The sequence below is a fragment of the Lissotriton vulgaris genome, chromosome 7 (genome assembly GCF_964263255.1).
Source record: "Lissotriton vulgaris chromosome 7, aLisVul1.2, whole genome shotgun sequence".
NCBI lineage: Eukaryota > Metazoa > Chordata > Amphibia > Caudata > Salamandridae > Lissotriton > Lissotriton vulgaris.
The window spans coordinates 1,256,467,233-1,256,494,489 of NC_141695.1; the positions used below are offsets into that span (position 1 = coordinate 1,256,467,233).

Here is a 27,257-nt window from a genome sequence, read left to right on the forward strand (position 1 = left end):
ACCTACTGCAGAGCAGACCACAAATCTCATCAGTGATGATGAAGAGGACAACCTTCACATATGTTCATACACCCTCCAACGGATAATGGACAGCCTCTGCACCCCATCCTCAGGAGGAGGACAGCCCAGCTGCCCCGAGGTGACCCCACCACCTGCACAGACCACACAGACCACACAGCCGGAAACGCACACCGCGTTTAATTACGCAGATGACATTCAGCTGATCTTTGACATTGATTCCTCAGACCAATCCATCCACAATTTTCAGTCCACCCTGTGTCTCATCAGCGACTGGATGGGAATAAACCACTTGAAGCTTAACCCCGACAAGACCGAGCTGGTCTTGATCGGGGTGCCTCCAACCCATGGAGCTCCAATTTTTGGCCTCCATGCTTGGGCCTTCCTCCACGCCCTACTGATTCTGCTAAAAGCCTTGGGGTTATCATTTGTAAAGACCTCTTGATGAAGCCCCACATTAACACCGTGGTCTCCTCTAGTTTTTTCCACCTACGTAAGATTCGCAAGATATCTCGTTTTCTCACCACGTAAGCCATCACCTTGGCACTTCTGGCCCTTGTAATTTCCAGGATAGATTATGCCAATTCCCTCTATGTTGGTATCCCTGCCTACCAGCTGAACCGTCTACAGCTGGTACAGAACCAGGCTGCAAGCCTGATCTTTCACCAGCCCAGGCACCAGCATGTTCGCCCCTTGTTAAAAACTCTCCACTGGCTCCCGATAGCCAAGCGTTGCGAATTTAAACTGGGTTGTATCATCTTGAAAGCCCTGGCCGGGCTCGGCCCTGCCTTCATTTCCTCCCTCCTACATCATTACTCACCATCACGCAACCTTCGGTCTACCCACCTTGCTCTGCTCACGATGCCCACATTTAAATGCAAGAAGCATGGTGGGCTCAATTCTTGTTTCTTGCCCCTTCCTTCTGGAATGCACTTCCTTTGGAGTTCAGACTTACCACCTCCTATGTCTACTTTAGGTCTCTTTTGAAAACCTATCTGTTCCGCAAAGCACATGATTAGGCTCCTTCCTTTCCCCCTTTCTGTTGCCCTCACTTCTTTCTGTCCGTCTCCTTTTGCCCATAGCGCCAAGAAACCGTTGGGTGTATGTGCGCTTTACAAGAATTTTAACATAACATAACACATAACACACCACCACTGCTGTCTCCCAGGACAACCCCGACCAACACATGGAATTTCAATGCAGAGTGTTGGGTTGCAAGGTGGCTGATCAGCTGCGGGTGGGTTTTCAGCTCATGGCAGCCAAACTCAATGCCATACGTGGGTGTCTGATTCCCATCAGGGACTACTTACAGTCCCTAACGGTCACCTACTTTCCGCAGCATGCTCCCCGACAATCATTGGCTGACATTGCTGGGGCCATTACTCAGATACAAGAACTGTCTAGTCAGACAGGCACCAGCGATGACAGCACAGAGTTGGCACAGATCTGCAGGACAATGGAGACCATGGAGCAGATGCAGGCTGGAAGTATGGCTGCCATGGCTGAACACCAGCGAGATGTAGCTGGGATCTTCCATGCCTTGCAGTTCCTCATCTTGCCATTGCTGCCACTGAGCCTGTCCGAGATAACTGCTGCGGGAACTCCGACACACACATCTCCGACCCCTGATGTGTCAGTAGCCCACAGTGATGCAACCCTTGCACCTTCGCACCCTGATGCGTCAGTGGCACACAGTGATGCAGCCATAACACCACCACACACACCTGACACACCGGACACAGAAGAAGTATCAGAGGAGTAAGATGTGGATGGTAATTACTGTGTGAGGAAAGAGGTAGTAGCATCCATCACCGCCATATTGCCTGTCACTGCCTGGTTCACCCCTTAGCATCATGCCCTGGGATAACACCTCCCACTGACCCCCGGATCAGTCTGCGACATTCACCTGGACCCCGAGATGAACTGCCATATCTTCACTGGTTTACAATTACAAAGCAATCCTGCTGCGGACTGCACTCTCCCTCTTCCAATTTACTTTTCAATCCCCAAAGGACTCTGGTTGGCCCACCACTGGGCTACCATGTAATGTGGGCTTGGCTTGGCTTGGCCATGTGCACCTCCAGCACCGGCATCCACCAGAATGTGAATAAAACATTCGAAATCACACATATATGTCATGACTGTTCACTCAAGTATGAAAGTATGGATGGGTGTAGCGACAGTATTTGCACAAGAAGGTGCACCCTGGTAAATGACATCAATGCGCATGTTTGACCCTGAGCCATGGCCAATGAGATGACTGTGAAGGTGTGAACTAGCTGTGGCCTCATTGAACATGAACAATAATCTCGCAACCCCCCCAACGTAGGCACCCGTCCATGTCTTGAATAGGATTGGGTGTAGGAATGACCAAATCGGTAGCAGGCCAGAAGTGGTGTCCTATATCACATGTGACAACAGAACTTCCCTTCGCATACCTACTCACACACATCTGTGTGGACACATTCTGTTGTGATTTATAACATTGCTCAACATGGTCAGAGGTTGGACACTATACTCACATTGCTGAAAACACATAAGTGCACAGGTCTGCAAGCAGCTATCCCAAAACAATTGTTGGCTCACAGAGGTGGAGCTGTCAAAAGGGACCCACCCCCATTGTACATGGGTCATGTCAGTCCCTCCTTGTGTGGGGTCGATGCTCATTGTGTCACACGATTTGTCAATCTAATCAACACTCATCACAGTTAGACACCAGTGAAGTTGCATATACTTTATTGGCATGTGCGTGTCAGTACGGACAAGGCAACGGCCACAACATGCAGGTCAATGCTTAAGACACTTACACGCAGCATGGGAACATGTCGAGGTGCAAGAAATGGGGAGGCAAAAATGTACACGAAATCATTACATATGGCAACAGTCTCAGCCCACCTTGTCTTGCTGGATGAGTCATGTGATGTTTGGCGTCTGCTCATTGCCCCGTGTGAGGGGCCACGACTCGCAGCCCATGGGATCTGCATTGTGCTGTACAACCGGGCTGCGCCGCCTGTCTGCTCTGCTGACAGTGATCAGGTGCAAGGGTCCAACAAGGTCACATGTCGTGCTACATTGCCATGTGTGTACTCTCCCCCCAGCAGTACCAAACGACGCTGTGCTGCTCCGCCCATGGAACTGCATCACCTTGCACAGGTGTGTGTACACAAGCTTAGTTCCAAGCACATGCATTCTGAGACATGTCAACTGTTGTGGGGGGATATGTGAGCATTCCCCACGATGCAGCAAGGTGTTGGGACCTGTGCTGTAGGTGACAATCCGATGTGGCTGCGGGAACGTATTTACTCATCCATGAAAGCGAGGGCAGCTTCATGGTCAATGTGTTCCGATAGTACATCGTTGTCGGGTTCATGGAACACCAGGGTGAGCCAATCCATTAACTGGTCCAGGCAGATGTGCTCAGTCCACGCTGTTTCACCAAGCCGCAACACAGCCCAATAGGGGAGCGCCTGATGTGGTCACTGCACATGAGGAGTTGTGAAATCTCCCATGCACAACTGCCACCACATATGCCAAAAATCAGTGCATCCCATGCACGGGTATCCCAGTGACACTCCTGTTCGTGGGCAAACAGGGGGCGCACCGTCAGGTCATAATCCAATTCAGCTACTGTTACGTTGGATAGACAGACCTCCATGGGGCACTCGAATGTGCATGATCGACTGTGGAACCAGGGCTGGACGCAGGTGACGTAGGCAAGACGGAAACTCAGACGGAAACTGTTTCGCAACACTGCCATTGGCACAGATCCCAACAGATGCAGCATTCGTGCACTGTACAGTTCCACGTTACAGGGGTTGTGCATGTGCCCGGGAATACCTGCCATTGTGCTTGTTGGTCTCGTAGCACCGGCACTCCTCAGACCGGCGGCAGTTCGGTAGACGATATGCCACAGCTCTGGGCAATGAATCGTTTGTGTGTGCAATGTTTGAACGTATGGGTAGTTTTTACACAATGTGTCAAGGGCATCCCTTGCCGATTTAGGTCATTCAGAGACAAGTGTGTGTGTGGGGTGTGGGCACATTGTTCTTTCATTAGCGCAGTTCATGGTGTGGGAGACGTCGGAGGCTGGTATCACGCAGGGTGTGCCAGCCGCATTCAGGACCAAGGTCGGGTGTTCAGTTGTCCTTCCGCCTTGAGTTTTGAGACAAAGGAGCTTTCATACCTAATTTTAGTCTGACTACTGCTTGCACTTCTTAACTGTGATGTGGCCTTCGCGCTGACTTTGAGACCAGGCCTGTGATTTGGGGTGCACCAATTTCAAGACACACACAGCTGTTGACATGTTTGCATGAGCCAAGGGACCAATTGGCCTTGCGCTTCTTGTTCCGTATCTCTTTATCTCTCTTTCTTTCTCTCGCACTCTCTTTCTCTGTCTCCTTGTCCTTTGATGAGTGCCTGACATACCTTCTTACCTTGGATATTGTCTTGCAGGCTGTGACTCACAGATTGTCCAGGGATGCCCCGCCATGACTCTTCAAAATAGTTGTTTGGGGACAAATTAGAATGTGATATTTTGTTTGGTCCTTCAATGGTGAATGAATGAATCAGGATTTCAGTACTCACATGTATGTGGATTGTTGCAATTGTGCGACATCACGCAGGTGCTTTTGTTCATGTTTTCGTGTCGTTGATGTGCAGGGTCTTGGTCCCGGGGAGGTGGGGGGGGTACCCCAGGAGGGGGGGGAGGTGATCCTGAGGGTGGTGGTGGTGGGATTTGGGGCTCTCTTCAGTGTCCGGGCCGCATGTTACGTGGCTCCATGGCATCTGTTGCCCTTCAGGTGTGGGCTGGGCTTCCTTTTGTGGTGCCATTCAACTTTGCACCAGGTCAGAGCAGGTGTTAATTTCCTGCTACTAACGCGCCTTATCACATGTTTTGTGATCTTATCGCAGATCTGGCTGGTCATTGAGAATGTGGTGGAGTGGTGTTGTCAATGCTTTTTGCACGGGGACGCCTACACTGCATTTTATTAGCGCTAGTTGCCCGAGTCGTCTGTGGCGATGTTTTTTTGCGGCTGCTATCGCGGGTAAACTGGTGATGTTGGCTGTTAGCACCTGCTTGTGAATGGGGTGATAAATTTATTGCGACTTTGGCTGCGATAAAGTGCTGTTAACTCAGTGATGAGTCCTTGAGAATATGCCCCGAAGACTTTTGTTTCCTAGCTGGTAAATGGCCTTGTTGTGCACTCCTGCCTGCAATCAAACGTCTATTGATTTACCAGTGTTTGGGAGTGGTGGATTGCTCTGCCCAGTTCAGGTTTATCTAATTCAACCTCAATTGCCCATTTGCTGCCATCTTCTCTAGTGTCTACATCCTGCTCTTAAATACCACCATTGTATCTCAATATATTCTGAGACTATCAATCGCATAGGAAAGCATTAGCCTGGCTTTATGGAATAGTCCAGATGTGTTTTCTTAAGATTTGCCCCACAGCATTATGGGCAGTGATGTAAAAGCTTTTGAGTATGACACACAGCCATCTTGAGTGTTTCATTGAGGGGGATGCACAATTGAGGGTTTTCTGTGCCCGTACGACAGAAAAGGGGCAAATGAATTTAGACTGTACCATGTCATTTTCTTAGGTGTGCCAACTCCGGTACAGGTAGAGCTAACCTAGACCACCGCATAGGTGAGGGCCACTCAAGTAGGAAAAAACTGTTGTCATTCTATAAGAGGAGTCTCTGTGCTAAACTACTTTCAGCGTCTAATACTTGAGAGCCATAGAGTTCACACCTGCTGCTCCCATGGTATCACTTCTCAATTTCTCTTCCTTTTTCTTTGCATTTGTAGCCACACTTTCACCTTTGTGATTCACTGCACTCGTAGTTAGTTTTATTTGCCTTTCCTGCGGGAGTCTGTTGTCAATGTCTGAATTCCCCTTAAGATCAAGTAAACCTCACATCTAATAGGACATGAAATCTCCTGTTCAACTCTTGCCTACAGACAGCTTTCAGCTATTTGTTGTCAAAAGACCGCTTATGAACCATACCAAAAACATTCAATCGGCTTTGTGCAAGTCCATTGCTTACAATTGGTTGGCTTTCTTGTCAACAGCATTAGGAAAAACAAAGCAAACTACTGCAGTGTTGATACATGTATATGTGTGTGCATGCGTTGCCACGCATGCACATATGCGTCATGATCCCGTAAACCTTCTTATTTTTTGTCTTTTAAATGTACTATTCCAAGATACATCATATCAATCTTGGAGCAGTAAATAAAAATGTATGCATGAAAACACAATAAATTACAAAAAAGGATCATCTGCATAGCAATTTGGAGCTGATGGGCTTTCCAAAAAAGAAAACAAAAACTTTAAAAAAAAAAGATTACTGTGGTGAGTTGTGGGGGAGCACTGGGTGAGTGGGTGGGAGGAGAACCCAATGCATCAGCAGTAACAACAGGTAAGCTTAGGAGGGCTTAAAAGATCAATTAAAAAGGCTGGAGGGTGGGAAACGCAACGGATGATCTGGTTGGGGAACAGGACAACATAGAAACTGTGGGGCTAGGGAGATCTTGGGGTGGAAGTGGCACATGGAGGAGAGAGCAAGAAGACACATGCACTCCAATTGAGTGCTGAAATAAAAGGAAAAAAGGTAATTCCCAGAATGTAAGCAGTGCAGGGGTTCAAGTCTTATAAGAAACTGGGTTATTAGTTGCAGGGTAAGTACCCAATACAAGAACTAATCACTGTCCTTGCAAGGGTGAACCACTAATTCCCTAAATAAACCTGAGCTCACCCACCAGCTACCTATGACACAGAGCAGGCAGGCTAAACTTAGAGGCAATATGTAAAGTATTTATGAAGTACTAAAGCAGCTAGAAAGTCAAAATACAAAACAATAAAAGTCCAAATACAATTACAAATAGATAAAATGACATATAAATGACAAAAATCCAATAAGGGGAACTTGATATATGATTTTTTACATTTTAAGTTGAGATATCGCAAAGTAGCACACAGTGCCAATGATAGTCAAGGGTCACTGTAGAACAGGAACTACGAACAATTTGATGGATGCTGACCGTGATGGATCGTGGGTCACATACACTAACCAAGTTCATCCTGGTCAAAGATTTTACCTTCTGACTATAATCCATTAAGTCTCAATCCCCCACAGAAGTGCACTTCGAAAACCCCCAGGAGGTCAGGTGTACTTAGAGACTCACAGGGTGGCAGGCAGAGTGCAGTCCAGTTCCAGTTGCCAATGATCAGCTGGGCAGTTGCAGGAAAGGCCTCTTGTTGATTTTTTGTATCTCTGTAGCTTGTATAGGAGGTCAGCTTATGACTGCTGGAGTCCATTTATTTGTCCTGTGTGCAAGAGAAAGAGCAGATCTCGTCTTCGTGGCTATTATCATATAGCGATCAACAGATTTAGTCCTCTTCTGATCTTTCACAGACCCTGGAGTGTTTTGAAGTATGTGTCTAGAGATCCCATATTTATGACTGGCACAAGCCTGGGGGTGGACATGACACCTGGAGACACAATAGCTAATGAGGCAAGGTTCTCAGGACTAACGCTACCCACTTTGGGCATTTCCGAAATGGCCAAAGTCTTTGGCTACACTAAACGTCGGCTCTAAAAAATGGGGGTGTGCGTGGAGAGTGTACTATGGTAATCCCGGTCCCTCCCATATCTAACACCAAAATCAAGTTTTAGGCAGCCCCTGTACTCACAACAAGCTTAGAGAGAAGCCTTTTAGGACAAAACTGAGCTTCCAGCTGACAGACAGTGGACTCACACAGAGTTTTGATATTATGTTTCCCTCCTTTGAAGTGTTTCCCACATGTCATATCAAAAACCCCTGCAGACCTGTCAAGTGGGTTTTGACATTTCAACAGGATCTGACACTGGGAGTTTATAGAAGTGTGCAGGCCTATATTTTAGCTATATATGTCTGTGACAGTGTAGGCCTCTTTGAAGTTAATCAAGTCCTTGGGCCCAGCCCACAGGCCATTCTGTCAGGGCACAATAATACCTCCCCAAACGTAAGGTCTTTTGACCTGTTCTGGGAGCAAGGTCACACTTCATTCACACCCATTAAAATGCTAATTACTGGCTGATAGGAGCACGCGAAAATCATATTTAGATTCCAGGGACATTAGGGACACCAAGCAGAGCAAAGGTGACTTTTTAAGTCATATTGCCAAAATATTTATCACAAATCCAACTTCACCAGTGAATTGGGCTTGTATTAAATATTTCAAAAAGTCCCCCCAAAAATGTGTAGCTATTTCCTACGTGGAAATAACATTTATTAAACGTAATATTGCATCCCAATGCTCTCTTATTGAGCAGTTAACCTTGCTACAGTAAACATAGCTTTGGGGTGCTACTCATGGACATATTTAATATTAAATATACAAAAGGTGATGGGAGAATGCTTGCAATAGGTCTAACCACTGGCAGTTGTGTGAGGTAGAATTCCAACCCATCATTCTTTTGCCAACCATGCACCTCAAATTAGACCTAGCCATTTGCAAATCTGTTATAGTCCTACTACAAAGGGAACAGTCCAGGCCAAATTGGCAAGCCAGTTCCTCTCTGATCTGTAGCGCAAGCAACTCAAGGCCTATTTTGCCCTGATTGAGACTCTTCTGTTTGGTGTAGCTTGGTTCCAGTGGCACAGTGAGCAACAGATCCAGGTCTGGGCATACCTTTACCCACTTATGGTGTTATACCTTAGGTGTTATATCAAGCGCACAAAAGGTGATGGGAGGATGCTTGCAAGAAGTCTAACACTTTACTATAAAAACACATTTGTGACATATCTCTGCAGAGGGGCCAAGGAATGGATGTGCATGAAGACTAAACATTTACGACCCACTGATTGACATTGTGAGAACTCGCACTGCCTTCAGCCTGAGGACCAGAGTTTTCTCTTCTGCCCCCATGAGCACTCACCCACAACCTGAACTATCCCAGACACAGCAGACGACCCTTTTCACATAATCCACCGTAAAACTCTCCTTTTGCTGTTCACGTCCTCCCGTCTGGTTGCTGAAAGAGTTTAGCGCTCCTGGAGCTTGTCAGAAGCCAGCCAGAATGACCAGCCTTTTTACTTTCCGACCGTCAGCATCATAATGCGGTGGTCGGAAAGTAAACGGAGGAGCCCATTACAATGCGGCTTGGAAGGCTCCGACCGCCGGGAGGAGCCTTCCGAGCCGCATTTTAATTGGCCCCTTAATGTGTTACATCTTAACTCCTCTTTTTTTTTTCTTTGTCTTATTATTTGCCCTTTCTTGTACATACCTTACTTGAGAAGAAAAGTAGATCTTTGCACTGGAGCAAGATGTCTTCCTTTTTATAACTCACCTATTAGGTAAAAAAAAAACTAAAGGCGAAGGTTCTAGAAGTGTACATGGTGTGTTTCAAGAGTGGTCACCACACCTTACGGTAGAGATGATTTTCCAGAAATCAAATTGACCTAAAATAGGAAACGCCTAAATCAATTGCTGCTGACCAGGGAGCCTCGTGGATTATCCCTGCAACGTTCCTGCTGCTGGACTGACCCTTTGCCTTCACACCTCGCGGAACCCGCTGCGCGGGTCCCGCATCGCCCGTACTGCTGGGCTGGGCTGCCTCGCTGAAGCGAAGGTCTTTGGCGGCGCACTGTGTGCTCAACTGGGCGGAAGAAGGGAACACTCTGCCCGGGCTGCGAGCACCAGGTGAGGGACAGGGACTCCATTTCCCAGGAGTCCCTGTGTAGCCATCCCCTGCACCTGGACACTCTCCCGGGTTGCCCCGCCCCCGACCGCCGGACTAAAGCTGCCGCTCACCGGAGCCATTTGGGAAACGCCTAAATCAATTGCTGCTGACCAGGGAGCCTCGTGGATTATCCCTGCAACGTTCCTGCTGCTGGACTGACCCTTTGCCTTCACACCTCGCGGAACCTGCTGCGCGGGTCCCGCATCGCCCGTACTGCTGGGCTGGGCTGCCTCGCTGAAGCGAAGGTCTTTGGCGGCGCACTGTGTGCTCAACTGGGCGGAAGAAGGGAACACTCTGCCCGGGCTGCGAGCACCAGGTGAGGGACAGGGACTCCATTTCCCAGGAGTCCCTGTGTAGCCATCCCCTGCACCTGGACGCTCTCCCGGGTTGCCCCGCCCCCAACCGCCTCATCTCCTTATTAGCAACTGCTGATACCCGCTACGCGGGACGCGTGCGGGACGCCCGGGGCTAAGCCCGGACAAAGGGCGGGCCCTCTGTGGCCCTCAGAGGCCTGAGGAGCCTGGTCTGGGCTACACCCTTTGTCATTTGTTTGCCAGCCTTTGGACCAACGGACCCCCTACATAATTGTAAGTCCGCTCACTGTTATTTTTGTTATTATCACTGGGACCAACATTAGAGACTTATTTTCTTCTGCCTATACGTAACCCCGGCCACTCTGCACTGTAATTTTACTTTATTTTTGGCCTGTTATGAACTGTCTAGAGACTAGAAGCATGGCAGCTGCTGGAGCCAAAAAACTGACGGGTACCCTCGATGATTTTATCGTTCGGACTCATGCCTTAATAGATGAGGGGATTATTTTAATGGACAGAAGGGTGTCTCAAGACTTGGCATTGGCCAGGAGATCTTCTTTAGGTCTCATAGCTCAAGCCTGTACTCCACATGCAGCCATAAACTCCAACACCTCAGCTATCGTACATAACGAGGGGGCTCATGATGATATTAGCTCGCAAGAAGGTTTGGAGGCAACACCTAATCTTGCTTTGTTAGCAGAGAGTGGTTCATTAAATGAGTCTGAAGATGTTTCTGTGGAAAATGCACTTGAAAGGGGCTTGAAAGAGGGAGCAATTCCTAAAAAAAAGTCCAAATCTGTCACACGTAAACGAAAGAAAGCACCGATCACTCAGAACCTAGATCAGACTACCTCAGACCTGGTGCCCCTAAACTCTAATAGTGTTCTGGCCGCTAACACTGTTGACATCGATGGAGCTAACCAAACCAATGTGGGTCTACCACTAAGTTTACCAGATGACACAGTCATAGATAGTAGTCTAGAGGAAATTTTGGATCTAGGTGGTGAAGTAGATAATCATGTTAGAAGTGATGAGGACAGGAACAGCTTAAACATGGTAAATAATAACATCTTTCAAATGTTAAAAATCCTGCTTGAACCCATTGAAGCCAGGTTGCGTTGCTTAGAAACTATCTTAAAAAACATCCATAAAGATATAAGCGCTCCTAGTTTTAGCCTGGATAATAAGATACCCCCCGTAAAAAAGGCCATGAATAAGCCTCCCATGGTTGATAAAAATACCCCTTCTCTTAAAAAAAATGCGCCCATTAATCCCACTAACACCATCATTACAGGGGGCACTTCCTCAAAAACTCCTGACCCGAAACCAGTATCTAATCCTGTTAAACCCAAGGTTCCCTCTCAGGTTAAGTTTAAAGAACCTACACCTCCGACTCCTAAATTGGATCAGACCCCAAAGGAAAAGAGAGAACCACGGAGAAACATCCCCCTTCCCCCGGATGCATGCTCCTATGTAGTAATCCTGACTGGGGTCACTGAACTTGGGCCAACTGAAACGAAGTCCTACCAAACCCTAAAAAACAAGGTTTGCCACTGGCTGTCTAAAAACTTTCCATTACCGCCTGGCATGCCTAGTAACATCCTAATGGTGGAGAGAACTCCTTGGGTGGGAGGCAATAGGAAAAACCTACAAGGTGACTGCGTGGTGGTCACCTTTGAGCACCCACAGGTAGTAAATTACATCTGTGCCGGCACACCGCGTCATCAGGCGAGCACGGTCACGGCCAGGCCTCTCTCCTACTTCTATGTTCAAGGGAACCCACCCGACAAAAGATGGAGTTGGTTAAAGGGCCCTCAGGAGTCCAACTATAGACAGAGGTTTAATCCCCCCTGGGAGGCTCAATCAGGTGGCTGGGAGGAGGGGGGTGAGGATGGGTGGACTGTGGTCAGGAGAAGAAGAGCTGGACCTTTTCAGGGTGGTTTTTTGGCTGGCCCCCAAAATAAACATCCATATCATGACTATCATCACGTAAATGGGCAGGAAAAAATTATTTTAATGTCCCAACGTTCAATCATTACGATCACCCGTCCTTTATGGATTGGGTAGATTGACAAACATTGGGTTACTATGCTACACAATCGTTAACTGCCCTACACACCACCTTACAGAGTAGTCACCCCCCACAAGACTTAAACCCTGATCCAAGTACTGAGCGAACGTCTACCACAGAGCAGGTCATGGAGGGGGGGGCAGATTTGTCTGTAATTGAAGGGAATAAAGGAGGCAGGCAGGTGATCGCAATGGCCACATGGAACATAGCTGGCCTTAGGAACAAAATCGATGACCCTCATTGGAGAGACCTCATAGGCACTATGGACATTATCGCCATGCAGGAAACATGGGTGACTGAAAATCTGCTTACACTGGATGGATACACCACCTTCTTCCTCCCAGCTGTCAATTCATTGAGAGGGCGGGCTAGAGGTGGCCTGGTTACCTTGATATCCGCAAAAATCTCAGGCACCTACAAAGAAATTCCCACTGGTAGCCCCTACTGCCTTGCAGTTTTAATTACACACAGGAGCTCTAATGCTGTATTACTAGTGAACTTCTATAACTCTTTTGATAGAGAACACTCAGTTGATAATTTGCAGAGGTTAAACTCTTTTTTAATTAAGTTCCAAGAGTCCATGGAGGCCAATTGTATTGTTATTTTATTGGGAGATTTCAAAGTCCACGGCTGTCAGGAAGATTGTCCTCCGAACCTTCTGTTTGGTCCCCCAGAAGAAGAGAATATCCATTTTGAACATACAGATCAGGGTTCCTTTCTAGAATCTTTGTTAGCTGAAAATGGTTTAATGTTGCCACTTGGGGGGGAAGAGGGCATTCCAACTTTTACGGGTCATGGCAGTGGGTCTACCATTGATTACATTTTTTTGAGCAGTAGTTATAGCAGTCATATTATCTGTTATACCGTTGTAAGGTCCCATTTTAGTGACCACAATCTTGTTGTACTAAAAGTTAAAAATGTATTTGATATTAACAATAGTATCTTGAGTCTGGTAGATAAATGTGACTTACGACCAACTGACCAGGCCCGTCGAATCAAATGGTGCAAAATAATTCCTGAGGATTTTTTTGGCAATTTGTGTATAAATAGTCAGGAGGATTTTGAACTTTGTTTAAATGATCAGGCGGGGGACACAGGTTTTAGAAGCGTATAAAAGGGTATGCGCCAACATCGTGTCTAACCTGACACAACAGTGTAAAAGGAAAAACCAGGAAAGGGTAGGCTGGTTTGATAATAAATGTTCTGCTGCTAACCACAAATTAAAATTAGCTTTAAAATCAAATCCTCTAGATAGAAAACTTGTGGCTACCCTCAGGAAAGCATATAAGACCACCATTGAGAAAAGACGGCGTGAGATTAGAGAGGATGCTTGGGCTGATCTGACCTCAACTGACGTCCTGAAAAGTAGCGCCAAATTCTGGGCCGTGGTCAACCAACCATATTTTGCGGACTCATGCAATAGTGAATTGGATTGTGGTATCCAAGAAGACAAATGGCATTTGCACTTTAAATCTGTGTATGAGCAGGAAGCTACCGGGGCTGAGGACACGACCAGTTTATATCAACTCCCGTATAGCCTAACGGTAGATGAGGAAGAGGTGGGCCTAGCCATTGAAAAAATGACCAGCAATAAGGCTCCTGGGCCGGATGGGGTTCCAGCTGATCTTTTTAAAGTGGATATTTTATTCTGGTCCAAAATTTTAGCTAGAGTTTTCAACAGCATTTTTAAAACAGGTATCCCAGAATCATGGTCCCAATCTGTAATTGTCCCTATTTTTAAAAAAGGAGACAGGGGGGAACCGGGAAATTACCGCCCCATATCCCTGATAGATTCTGCGGTTAAGGTCATAGGGAGAGTGGTCCTCAGTAAACTTACTGAATGGTTAGGGGAGACTAATACTCTTTCCCCCCTTCAGTATGGTTTTAGAAAGGGAAGGAGCACCATCGATCAGAGTTTAAACCTACAATTGCTGATCGGAAAATACACTTAAGCAAAGTCTGGATCCCTATTCATTGCTTTTATGGATCTGTCCTCGGCCTTTGACCGAGTGAACAGGTCCAAGTTGTGGGGCCAGCTCCTTAGCATAGGTATTGACCCAAACATCGTGTACTTCCTAGCAGACCTTCATAAGGACCTTACCGCCACTGTTGGTTATGACAGAAAAGGGAATTGCACAGGAAAAATTCATATTACTAACGGTGTCAGGCAGGGCTGCATCCTTGCTCCCCTGCTGTTCACTTTATACATTAACAACTTGGGTGGAACACTGGGTACAGCCTGTAAAGACATACCTAGAGCAGGGAAATACACATTGCCCGCATTACTGTACGCAGATGATGCGGCTCTCATAGCTAGAACTGCTGTGGGTTTGCAAAATCTGTTGAACTCTTTTTATAATTTTATGATAAATCTGGACCTCAGTATCAACTTTGGTAAATCTCATGTAATGGTGGTAGGACCCCATGTTAAGGCCAAAAAACATGCCATGTCTCTACACTGTAATGGCATCAAATTATCTAGAGTCTCCAGATTCCCCTACCTGGGTGTAGTGTTTGATGATCGCTCCACTTGGCTTCCCCAAATGTTGGAGAAAAAAAAGGTCTTGGCACGCTCTATATCTGCAGTCCTTGGTTTCTCACGCAAAATTGGGGTGAAGCCCATAGAGGCTGTCCTAAAAGTGTACGCCGCTAAATGCATAGCTATCGCCATGTATGGCGCAGACCTATGGGGCTTCATGCCCGCTAAATTTCTCCAAGTGATCGAAGATAACTTTTTGAAATCCAATCTTTCTTTACCAAAATCCACAGCAAGCTTCATTGTACATCAGGAATGCGGGGTGGATTTTTTGGAGGATCGAGTCGCTATGGCTCCCCTCCTGAAATGGATATCTGTGTGGCTCAACCCAGAGCTTGATGTTAATCATGAAATCTTGAAGGATTGCCTTAAACTAGACCATTGGAACAAGATTCCCTTGCTAAAATATGTTGAACAATCTTGTGTTAAGCTGGGCAGGCCTGAGCTGTTCCACAATCCTTCTGCCCTCGTAAAGGCCGATCTGAAGTGGGCAAAGAATACCTTTTTGCTACATAGTGGAATGGATAGAGAAAACAAGGAGTTGAGAAACCTTCTGTTAGGTCGCATCAACTGATTGTTTCCTCAGATCACGAACCGGAACTTTACTTGAAAGTTGTAAACAACCCAAGTCACAGGTACCTCCTTACTAAGTTCCGCTTGAACAAAGTTCATTTGCTAATTTGTGGCCACCCTGGCTGGACCAGGGACTCGGAACTGAGTATATGTAATTGTGACGGCTATTCATTTATGGACACTGCCCATTTCCTGTTTTTTTGTACCCATTTTAAAACCATTAGGGAAAAATTCATTATCCCCCTGCTAAAGGGGAAAGGGTTCAGGCAGGTTAAACCTGCGGTATTATACCTCCAGATGCTACCTGATATCTGGGAAATCTATAATGTGGCCAAATTTTTAACTATTGCAATGAGACTGGGCAAAAAGATCAATTGGGTGTAGAATATTTACCAACCATTCTGTGTATTGTAAAACTGAACTTGGTTTTTTATTCTGTAACGTTTTTATTACTGCTGCATTACTAATTGTAACTTTTTACTTAATGATGTACTGTGATTTCTGGACCATTTTTTATATATGTCTGTACTTTTATGGTTTTGAAAATTCTAATCGAATAAAGTATTTCTTGACTTGACTTGACCTAAAATAGAACTTTTTGCCTGTCAACCAGACACAAAGCATCCCCTTTATGAACTATGCAAGGGTAGGGATTGCGTCTCTGTGCAAAATTACTCTGGTGAGCCCCACAATAAAGCAAGGTACTTTGTTTTTTTTAGAACTCTTGATTCAAGTCGGTAAGGCTGAAAGTCACTTTTGTAGTCACAGTGTCTTTCCCGTACCTGATTGCGATATTTGTGATGGACCTGTTATGTTTCTGCACAGGAGACTCACATCCTCAGACTCCTGGTGGGCGCTCTACATTATTTCCTTAAAAGTTACTCAACTTTGCTAGAGATTGAGTCAACCCTCAAGTGGAGCTCCCTTGAACTTGGGCGAGTACCATCCTCATGTCTTGGCCAGGATACATATAACGTCCGTGGCAAGTGATTAATAGTTGTGTGGTACACGCCTATTTACCTGCGCACCAAGTTGAGAAGGTTACCAAATATCCCCCCAAGTGAATCTGTGTAGTCTGTGATGCCTAGGACGCCTCTTCAAGATTCTGAGATATATGCTTAAAGCATGTTGTGTACATGAGGGGTGAAGTAACCCCAGGCAAGGGGTTCACCAGTGTATGAATAGCTTCAAGAAGGTGGCTTTCCGTGTTAAACTGTTTAGGCTTGAAGGGAGCTGTCTTCCCTGCAGGTACTACCATCCACTGTGCTGCTCAGTCCCCTTCACCCTCACTGAACAGTCTACTGGAGCCAGGTTGCCCTGTGTCTTGTTTAGACCAACAAATGTTCAGTGGAACAGGGAAGGATCCATGTTGCCCAACTCGCTATATCAGATCAGTTCAGTCAGGTCAGCCTCTGGCCTGAAAACAACCTTCAGTTTGACAAAGACTGTGGCCAACAACATGACCACTCCTTACACATGAACACAACTATAGGGTGACTGCCAAACCACCCACGGTGGTCTGCTACAGCAGAAGAGGACCAACGTCGAGCAATGGAGGATCTCGTTGACTGAAGTGTCGTCTAAGTGAAATCCACAAACTGAGATGGTGTTACTGGGAGCTTGACATCATCGTAAAATTACAACATCTCAGAAGAGTATGGGATGTTGGTTATTAACAGACGAAAGTGAACTTTAGGTCAGATGTACTTGTACCTAGTTGGATCCCTCCAAACTAAAACATTGCTTCACAAGTGGCTTCCTCAACCCCACAACTGGCACTGTATGAGAATAGAAGCTTGCCCAGTCAGTCAGAGGATGGGTTTAGCTTTCACTTCCGGTGAAGTTGCAATTTGCTCTCTTCTTAATAACCCTGTTGTGAGATACTTTACTCCTCTCTGCTTTTTTCACATTATCAATGCTTTCTCAGATCTCGTTTTACACATCTAATATTCACTCTTTGAGCCTTGATTATGAATCGTCATCCCTCTTATTATTTTCGCTTTGTCCACTATAAATGTTTCCACGTTTTGCTATGTTTGCAAGCATTTTTGTGTTCTGTTATTTACCAACCTCTCTACTATGAAGTTTTCAGCTCCTTTCCCCTTACCGTCGGATTTTACTTGAGCTATAAAGAAAATCGCAAAAGTCAAGTCAAGTCAAGTCAAGTTGATTTATATAGCGCACTACATACCCAGAGGGTCTCAATGCGCTTGAGGAAGGGTGGGGAATTACTTGTCAAATATCCAAGTTTTAAGTTGCTTTCTGAATGCTAGGTGGTTCTGAGTGAGACGAAGGTGAGTGGGGAGTGAGTTCCAGGTTTTAGCTGCCAGGTAGGAGAAGGATCTACCTCCCATGGTGGTTTTATTGATGCGAGGTACGGTAGCAAGGGCTTGGCTGGAGGATCGTAGCTGGCGGGGGGGTGTAGAAGGAAAGTCGTGTGTTGAGGCAGTCAGGTCCAAGTTCGTAAAGTGCTTTGTGTGCGTGGGTTAGGAGGCGGAAAGTAATCCTCTTATTGACGGGGAGCCAGTGGAGTTTTTTCAGGTGGCTGGAGATGTGGTCTTTACGCGGGATGTCTAGTATGAGTCTGGCTGATGCATTCTGGATGCGTTGGAGTTTTTTCTGGAGTTTTGCGGTGGTACCGGCGTATAGGGTGTTTCCGTAGTCCAGGCGGCTTGTAACCAGTGCATGGGTGACCGTTTTTCTGGTTTCGGTGGGGATCCAGCGAAATGTTTTTTTGAGCATGCGAAGAATGTTGAAGCAAGATGATGAGACGGCGCTGACCTGTCTGGTCATCGAGAGTGAGGAGTCTAGGATGACGCCCAGATTCCGTGCGTGGTCCGTCGGGATGGGTGCTTTTCCAAGGGCCTCTGGCCACCAAGAGTCATCCCAGGCGGAGGGGGAGGTTCCTAAGATAAGGACTTCTGTTTTGTCTGAGTTCAGTTTCAGACGGCTATGCTTCATCCACTCGGCTACTTCTTTCATTCCTTCATGTAGGTTGGTTTTGGCGGTGTTAGGGTCTTTGGTGAGTGAGAGGATCAGTTGGGTGTCATCAGCGTAGGAGATGATGTTGAGGTTGTGTTGGCGTGCGATGGCTGCGAGGGGGCTCATGTATACGTTGAAGAGGGTGGGACGTGTCATTCACTTGGTTGTTTCTGCCATTATTTAACTCTTTACTCCTCTGCTCCCTTATTCCTTTTATCAAGTTCTAATTCTTAATCCTCAGACTCTCTTACTCTCCTTTAATTTTCTATCTCATTTGATCACTCTCCTTTATTCTCTTCTTCTATGTCTTTTTCACCCATTTCCATTTGTCTTGCCTGTGCTCTCTGACCCTCCTCTCCCAAAGCTCTCATATCTAATTAGCTTAACAATTCCTTTACAAACCTCTTAGTCACTCACTAATTGTCCACTTGGCCCTCCTAATCCCAAAATCCTTTCTTTTTTGAGTTTCACCTCTTATTCCTTTGCCTTTTCCTCTTGTCCCTCATCTTTCTTTATTTCCATTACTGTGCTTTACTGCCCAGATTTTCCATTATTGCACGCACCTTCCCTTATTTGCATATCCCTTTCATCCTATTCAACAGCTGGGTCTTAGCGCCCTTTATTTTCGCTCACTAGTTTATTCTACATAGTCCTCCTCATCCTTCTTTCATTCTACCACCTCAACACCTCTTTTCCTTTGCTCCCCATCTTCTTCCACCTCGCTGTCCTGCTGCACTCCTTTCTATCATCACCACCTTCTCCTTAATTTAACTGATTTACTTTTTGTAATTTTTTGCTATTTTTATATAGCATGTTCTTGGCCAAAGGGAATTGGAGCGCATAACATGAGCTACAGATTACATTACTCAAGGTCAGTTTGTTTTAAGCACAAAGATATTCAGTGATCTGCCAGAATCACAGGATGTCGAGCTGACACCAGGACTTGAACCTGAGTCCCCAGTTCCAGAGTTAGTAGCTCAGACTGTAGGCCACATTTACTCCTCCATCATTTCTTCTCCGTTATCCTCTCATTCACCATCATCACCTCTTCTTCTTGCTACATGATTTCTTCTTCTTTTCCTCACTGTCCTAATATTCCGCAAATGCTCTCTTACTTCCTATCAGAGGGGGCGTGAACGGGCCGATCTGGCTGTACTGTTCCTATTGAAGCAGGACCAATGCTGATTTGCAGGTAGGTAGTCCCGTTTTGTAATGGCACTGAAAGTCTTAAAGAGTAGTGGTACGAGTGAGCTAATTACCCGTAGTTCAGATTAATTCAAGAATTTCCAACCAGTTCTTTTTTGCTGTTTTCCTCTAGGGTTGCTCTTTCTTCCCTCTTTGTCTTTCCTCTCCTCACACTTTGGTGTTCCCACTACTTTCACTCCTGATTCCTCCATAAACCCCTAGGCTCCTTCATATTGTTTTACCATCTTGTGTCCTCAGAAGTGTTGGAAGAAGACACGGGCCCAGCTCTTCAGGGCCAGCCCGTCAGGCGTGGCCCGGATCGAGACCTACGAGGTGAGGGATGGGAGTGCCAAGGAGAGAACCAGCATGAAGAAGTCTGAGCGCAGGGTGCTGAGGCTGGCGGACTGTGTGAGCATTGTGGCTGCAGGGGGCGGCAACTGCCCCAAGGGCACTCACCCCTTTTACTTCACCACCACTGATAAGACCTACGTGCTGGCAGCAGAGGACCACGAGGAATGGGTAGCCCAAATCTGCCAGCTGGCATTCCAGGTGAGGACGCTTGAGATGGTGTAGGACCTACTGGCATTGCCATTTATTTAGAGAGAAATCTTCAAAGAGGCGCAAACGATCACACCAGACACACTCAGCATTTGCCACCCTCACCTTGTTAGTAGGGGTGTATCTACCATTGGTGTCGCAGGTGCAGTGGCACCATGGACCAAGCCCCAAGGGAACCCTTACAATTGCTGCATTTTACTACCCCAACAGCAGTCAAAGAGGCCATTTTCCTTGCTTGCACAGGGGCCCCTGATATCTTTGCTACCCCACCCACTGATTGTTACACCAACAGATCCTCTCTGGTCGGAGAGGTTACAGGTAGGGTACCTCATACAGAGTACATGAAGTTTCCCAACGATCATGACTTAGACTCGTTTTTAAAATATAATTAAATGATCCAAAGGCCCAAATTCAACATTTTTTGTATAATGCTCTGATGACATAATTTTGGGACGTAAACCCTACAGAAGTCATAAAATAACTTCAACAAAAAGATCCTTGATGACAAAGATGCTTGAGTATGAACTATATTTATCTGTGTTCAGTCAAGGCAAGCGCCTTTGAACAGAAATCTGTGGTAGACATAAAAGACGGTGATTGTGATTCGGAGAAAAACTTCCGGGTATTAGTTGACAGCAAACTACAAACGCACAGCCGATGTTATCCAGTAGCTGAAAACTGAGAATGGCAGACCAGGTTCTTAACAGAGACGAGTCGGCTTCAAACCGCTTTCTGAGATTTGCAGCGGGCTCCAGGGCCGGACTGGACATAGCAGGCACTGGGCATTTCCCCGGTGGGCCTGAAGGGCGGGGCCGGTTTTGGACCAGTGAGGGCTGTTTTAGATACTGGGGCCAGTTTTGGAGCAGTGCTGCAAAATCGGCTCTTTGTAACAAAAGCACAGCAGCAGTGCTCCTGCTAGCTCCCCCCCCCATCCCCCACCGGGGCCGGTCAGACATATTTGCCAGGGCTGATTTGCGAACCCAGTCCGGCCCTGGCGGGCTCCCAGAGTAGCCCAATTGCAACTGAGCTTGATCAAATTGCAATTAACAGGAGAGTAGAGTACTCTTCCTCTTTAAGGTGTTGGACAGCCCTTGGATATGACTGTTAGTGTCTTTGCATATTTTTATTTCTTAATTTTTTAGACAAAGTGCCTTATTTAGATCTTGGCTGATGCATTACTCCGACTCAACGGTGACAAATATCCCTTCCACCGAAATATAAATCCCATAGGATATAATGGGATTTATATTTCGGCGGATGGGATATCTGTCACCGTTCTGATAGAGTAACCCGAGATCTAAATGATGCCCAAAGTTTGAAATGTGTTTAATTATAACTACGTTTTTGAAATTAATTCTTTATTTTTTTAGTACTTATCTAATTGTATTCAATTTCTGAAAGAAATGTAATTAAAAACATTAATTAATTTTTGGCCCAAAAGGGTTATTTATTTGTTGCTGGCCTGCTAACGAGTGGGCTACTCGTGCAGTTTCTCTTAGATTAAGATATTCCTGCACAAATTAAACTTCATGATTTTCTGAGAAAGCGTGGAAAGGAAATTTTAAATTTCCTCTGAAAAGCTTAACCCAGGATATAGTTGAGTTGAGTATACACTGTCAGTCAGTCAGTCAGTCAATCACTTTTATTCGATTTTTGAGAATCATAAAAAGACACAGGATACAGATCAAAAAATACACAGTAAAAAGCAGTGATAAAAATATCTACATAATGTATCTACATAATATATCATACATCAAATCATCAGAATACATACATTTTAAAAATAATATATATACACAGGTAATATATCACAGTACATTGAACTAAAATAAGAAAACATTTCATATAAAAAGTTTAAAACATCAGAATATATTTTTTAGTTTTAAATGGTTTTTTATTGGGCCAAAATAAAGCATAGTAAAGCATCGTATTACAGAGTACATGTGACCCGCAGACCAGTTGCCAGTCGGAAACAAGCGTCCGCAGAGCGCTAAGAAAGAATTGGCGTAAGAAACAGGCATTCAGCAATAGCAAAGTGATGCAAATGCGGCGCATGACATGCTGTCGTGGCCAACAATTTAGAACTAACCAAACGCGCAACCCCCCCCTCAGCCAATCTCCCGCCCCCCTCCCCAACCAGTGTGCCGTATGTGCGAGGTCCCATGACTAGAGATCAGAGAGAGACATGTCCTGTAAACCCTAGAGGTAATTAGGTGTCTATCGCCGGGTCCGTAAGGCGTAGCAGACGTAGGTATTTTGGACACGTAATTTCGTTAAATTCTTTGGACAGCAGCGAGATGAAAGGTTGCCAGACCTTTTGAAACGTGGCTGTAGAGTGAGATAGAGTAGCCTGGATACGCTCCATGCCCAAGGTGAACCAGAGTTTGTGGAGCCACCCTGTGTGGGTGGGTTTGGATGCGGATCCCCAGAGGGAGAGGATATGTTGCTTGGCGGCTTGCATGGCAATGCCCATCTGTCTGCCTCGGACAGATTTCAGGGGGAAGGTAAGTGCATTGGGAAGCCCCAGGATGGCATACGCGGGAAAGCGAGGGATCTCTGTGTCAAAGGTCTCGTCAATGTCATTTAAAACTGAGTCCCAGTAATCCCGAACCTCCCTGCAGTCCCGAAGGATGTGTGTCATAGTGCCTTTTTCCCCACACCCCCTCCAACACAGGTCGCTTCTAGAGGGGTTACCTTTATGGAGTCTGACTGGCGTGAGGTGCCAATATGTTGCCAATGTCACTGCTGTTTCTTTGCCCGCCGTGTTGCGTGTGGTGTGGGATGCTCTGTAGTATACCTGGCCCCATTCCTTAGGTGACAATGATCTGCCTAGCTCGGATTCCCACCTTTTCTGTCCAGCTGTCTTGTGTGAATCCATTGGAGGTGTAAGCAGTTTGTATATATCAGAGATTAGGTGGTGATCCGTGTCTCTGGTCAGGAGCCATTTCTCGAAAGGAGTCATGGGGCGTCCCACCAATGTGACAGTCGCCGGGTCGGTGAGCCAGTGCCGCAATTGAAAGTATTGGAAAAGATGGGGTCAACAATGTCATAGTTGTGTTTAATGCTGGAGAAGGAGAGAAAGCCCTGTAGATCAAAAAGATCGCCAGCGCACCTGCATGTCGTGCCCCGCCATTGTGTGAAAGCCCGGGGGTCGTTACCCGGAGGGAAGTACGGGTTGTCCAGCAGTGGGGTAAATGGGGAGGGAAAGGTGGTGAGGCCGCGTCTGATGGCCACTGCGTCCCACACCTTGGTGACTGTGCGAGTTATGGGAGAGTTGGTGAGGTAGGTCGGTCTGTGCTTTTTGGGTAAAAAGGGGACCTCCCACAGGGAGCGCTGGGCCATGGCTCTGTCTTGAAAGAGCCATCTCTTCTCTGACTCTGGCCTGTACCACTCCACCAGGTAGCGGAGCTGTGTGGCGTGGAAGTACTGTAGTAAGTTGGGGATCCCCAGGCCTCCCTCGTCCGTGCTCCGGTGAGCTAGCTGTTTGTTAAGCCGCGCCTTTTTACCTTCCCAGATAAAGTGGTGCAGTGCTGCTTGAAGATCGGAGATGGTGCCCTTTGGGGGGAATGTTGGGAGAGTCTGGAAGACATATAGGATTTTGGGTAAGGCCGACATTTTCACCGCCGCCACTCTGCCTAGGAGGGACAGGGGCTGCTTAGACCAGCGCGTGAGATCTGCCTTGATCTGGGCGGCGAGGGATTTGTAGTTCAGAGCCGCAGTCAATGCGGTCGAGTGGGCAAGGGTGACCCCCAAGTAAGGGAGTTCCGAAGTGACCTGGAGGTCACATCCAAAATCAGAGGCTGGGTAGTTCGCGTGGGCGTTGCCTCCTAATGGCAAAATGAGGGACTTACCCCTATTGATTTTGAAACCTGCGACCGTGCCGAATGCGTCCAGCTCCCTTAGGAAGGCAGATATCGAGTGGGTGGGTCGGGCAAGAGCGACTATGATGTCATCGGCGTACAGACTAATGGTGTGTGGTTCGCCCCCGAAAGTGATTCCTGTAATGTCAAGATTATCTCGGACTTTCTGTGCCAATGGTTCGATGTAGAGGGCAAATAAAAGAGGAGAGAGTGGGCAGCCCTGTCTCGTCCCGCGTTGGATCTCGAAGGGGTCTGAGCGAGTTCCGCCCAGTCGGACCCGGGCCTGTGGTCGGTGGTAACAGCTGGCTATCCAGGATCGGAAGCGGTCGCCGAGACCAAAGCGGAGTAACACCTGCTGGAGATATGCCCAGGCGACGCGGTCAAAGGCCTTCTCCGCATCAATGGCCACGAGTGCCGCGTCAGAGTTCTGGAAGTGCATTTTATCTATTAGAAGTAGCATTCATTTGGTGTTGTCGCTACATTAGCGGTTGGGCACGAAGCCCGACTGGTCCGGTTCCAGGATACCGGGTAATAGCGGGCCCAAACGGGCCGCTAGCACTCCAGTGAAAAGCTTGAGATCTAAATTCAGTAAGGAGATCGGGCGGAATGCCGAGCAGTGAGTCGGTTTTTTGCCTGGTTTGGGCAGGACAATTACCTCAGCTGCCAGCATATCCGGGGGGATCGAGCCTGGACCCTCAAAGGAATTGAAGAGTCGGGTAAGGACCGGAGCCACAAGGTGACTGAACGTCTTGTAAAAGCCCGCTGAGAAGCCATCCGGGCCCGGGGACTTCAATGGGCGAAGCCTGGATATGGCTGCTGTGACCTCCTCTAATCTAATGGGGGCATCCAACGCGTCCGCGCTGGACTGGGAAAGTTCCGTGATGGCCGCCGAGGACAAGTATGAATCCACCTCCTCAAGGGGTGGTGTATCAGCCCTGTACAAAGAGGCATAGTAGGTTCGGAACTCGTTAGCTATCTGGGAGTCCTCAGTGAGAGTATTCCCAGTTCCGTCAGTGAGGTCTGTGATGTTCGCGCGGTGGGTTTTGGCTTTGAGGGCGCTGGCAAGCAAGCGTCCAGTCTTGTTGCCCCCGACGTAGTATGTATGTCGGAGGCGAAGTGCGGCAAACTCCGCCCTATCTGTGTCAAGGGAGGCCAGTTGGGCCCTGGCCGCTTTCAGCTGTCGCCAGACACGGGGGGCGCCTGTGCGACTGTGGACCCTCTCAAGTTCCTCGACCTGGGTCGTGAGTTCAGACCTTTTTTCCCTACGATTTCTAGCTTCCCCTGCGGCTATAGCGATGAGATCCCCACGGACCACCGATTTCAGGGCTCCCCATAGGGACGGCAAGGATACCTCAGGCGTGTCATTATTTGTTAGATAATCAATGATACAGGTGTTGAGGCGCTCGCGGATCGCCGGTCGCTGCAGCATGGTTTCCCGAAGCCGCCACGTACCGCGAGGGCGGGGGGTGACGGGTAGTAAGAGTCAGCTCTATAGCATCATGGTCTGAGAGTGCTGCGGGGACGATGTCAACACTGGATACCCTGGGTAGCAGCTCAGACGAGCCTATGAAATGGTCCAGTCTGGCGTAGGTGCGGTGGACGTGGGAGTAGAAGGTAAATTGTGTCGAGGTCGGGTGTATATTGCGCCATATGTCTATTAGGCCCCGCTCCTGCAACCAGTCCACCCCCGCGCTGGTGATAGCGCCTGTATCCCCATAACGGTGTCCTGACCTGTCTTTGGTGGTGTCCATGACCAGGTTAAGGTCCCCCCGATATGTATGAGTGAGTCAGGTGACTGAAGGGATTCGGAGAGAGCGGTTCTCAAAAAGGCTTCCTGCCCTGCATTGGGAGCGTAAACTGACCCGATCGTGAGGTGTAGGGCTCCAAGTTGAAAGGAGTGTGCGAGGAGGCGGCCCTTAACTTCCCCTGATTTAGTCCCCACTTTCCCCTTAAAGTGCCTAGAGATCAGGATGGCTACCCCCGCTTTCTTGGTAGGAAGGGAAGAGAAAAACTGCTGGGGAAAGGCGCGCGAGCGTAGTCTATGCCAGTCCTTGGGTAGCAGGTGGGTCTCCTGGAGTAGGCGCTCCGGAGTGTTCCAGGTAGGAGAGAATCGCACGCCTCTTAATAGGGTTATTTAGGCCCTTGACGTTAAGTGTTAGTATCTTCAGTGTGGGGTTAACCATTGTCGAAGAGGGCGGCCATAGAAGCGTTAGTACGTGCTTGTGTACGTGGCCTGGATGCATAATGTCGTGGAGACAGCTGTGGGCCGAGGTCAAGCAATAGGGCAAAGAAAACGAGTCTCAACAGTCTAGCAATAGATAACCCCCCCCCCCGGCACACTGGTTCCCCCCCCCCCAACTTCCCCCAAAACCATCCCCCCACCCCCCCGGTTGTATCCAAAACTGTTCTCCGTGAGGAAAGGATACATGCAACTGTTCCCCCAAACTCCCGCTCCCACCCGATGCCCCAACGCCCACAAGTTTGTGGGTATAGTCCCAGTCCTGTCGGTTCGCACAGGGCTGTGGTGAAGTCTTCCATTCGGGTCGCGGTTCGTGGCGGACACTTCGGCTCCCCGCCCGAAACCCAACCCTCGCTAAGGAGGGAATGAAGCTAAAGATGATCTCCCGAGCTTTGCCATCATCAGCCTGAGGAAGAAGTCTCTTTAGCCACCTCCGCCACCGCCGTGGCGCGTTCCTGAGTGATAGTAGAGGCGTCTGGCTTCAGGGGCCGTGAGGATGACCGTCTGCGACGCACCGTCTGCCATCCATTGTCTCGGGGTCCGCTGGCCGGGCTCAGGGCCGGGTCATCTACTTCGTGCTCAAGGCCCAAGAGGGCGCATGTGTCCCTGAGCGAGCGCAGTTGATATAGTTTTCCTTCCCATTTGAAAATGAGACGAAAAGGGTGGCCCCAAGAGTATGGTGTCTCATGCTGCCGCAGGAAATCAGTCACTTTACGGAATTCCTTGCGCTTCTGTAGGGTGATGGCAGACAGGTCTTGGTAGAGAGCAATGGGGTAGCCCTGGAATTGAAGAGGTTGGGCTCGCCGCGCCTCCCTGAGGATTCGCTCTTTTAAGGGGAAGTCGGGCAGGAAGGCTAATATGTCCGGTGGGGGCGCCGAGGACCGTCTGGGCAGTCCCACCCGATGGGCTCTGTCAATGCGTATCTCGAAGTCCGCCGGTTCGCCCAGAACCGACCGGAAGAGAGTCTGTAGATAGCCCGTGATGTCAGACCCCTCTGATTTTTGAGGGACCCCCCGGACCCGTATGTTGTTCCGGCGGGAACGGTTCTCGAGATCTTCCGTGTGGGTCTGGAGGTCCATTTGTTGGTCAGTGAGACGCACAATTTCTTGCTGGAGGAGTGTGATTTCCATGCTCCTGGACTGGTCCGCTTCCTCCACCGCGGCCACTCGCTCCCCTATACCCTCCACATCGC

At 47.8% G+C, this 27,257-nt stretch overlaps 1 protein-coding gene across 1 annotated transcript in view; it reads left to right on the top strand.

The window, feature by feature from the left end:
* Nucleotides 1–27,257, top strand: part of DOK3 (docking protein 3) — a 173,309-nt gene that overhangs the window by 16,192 nt on the left and 129,860 nt on the right. Inside the window, exon 2 of the mRNA XM_086931793.1 lies at nt 19,667–19,957. Coding sequence (XP_086787919.1) covers nt 19,667–19,957 — 291 coding nt within the window. The remainder of the gene's footprint in view (nt 1–19,666; nt 19,958–27,257) is intronic.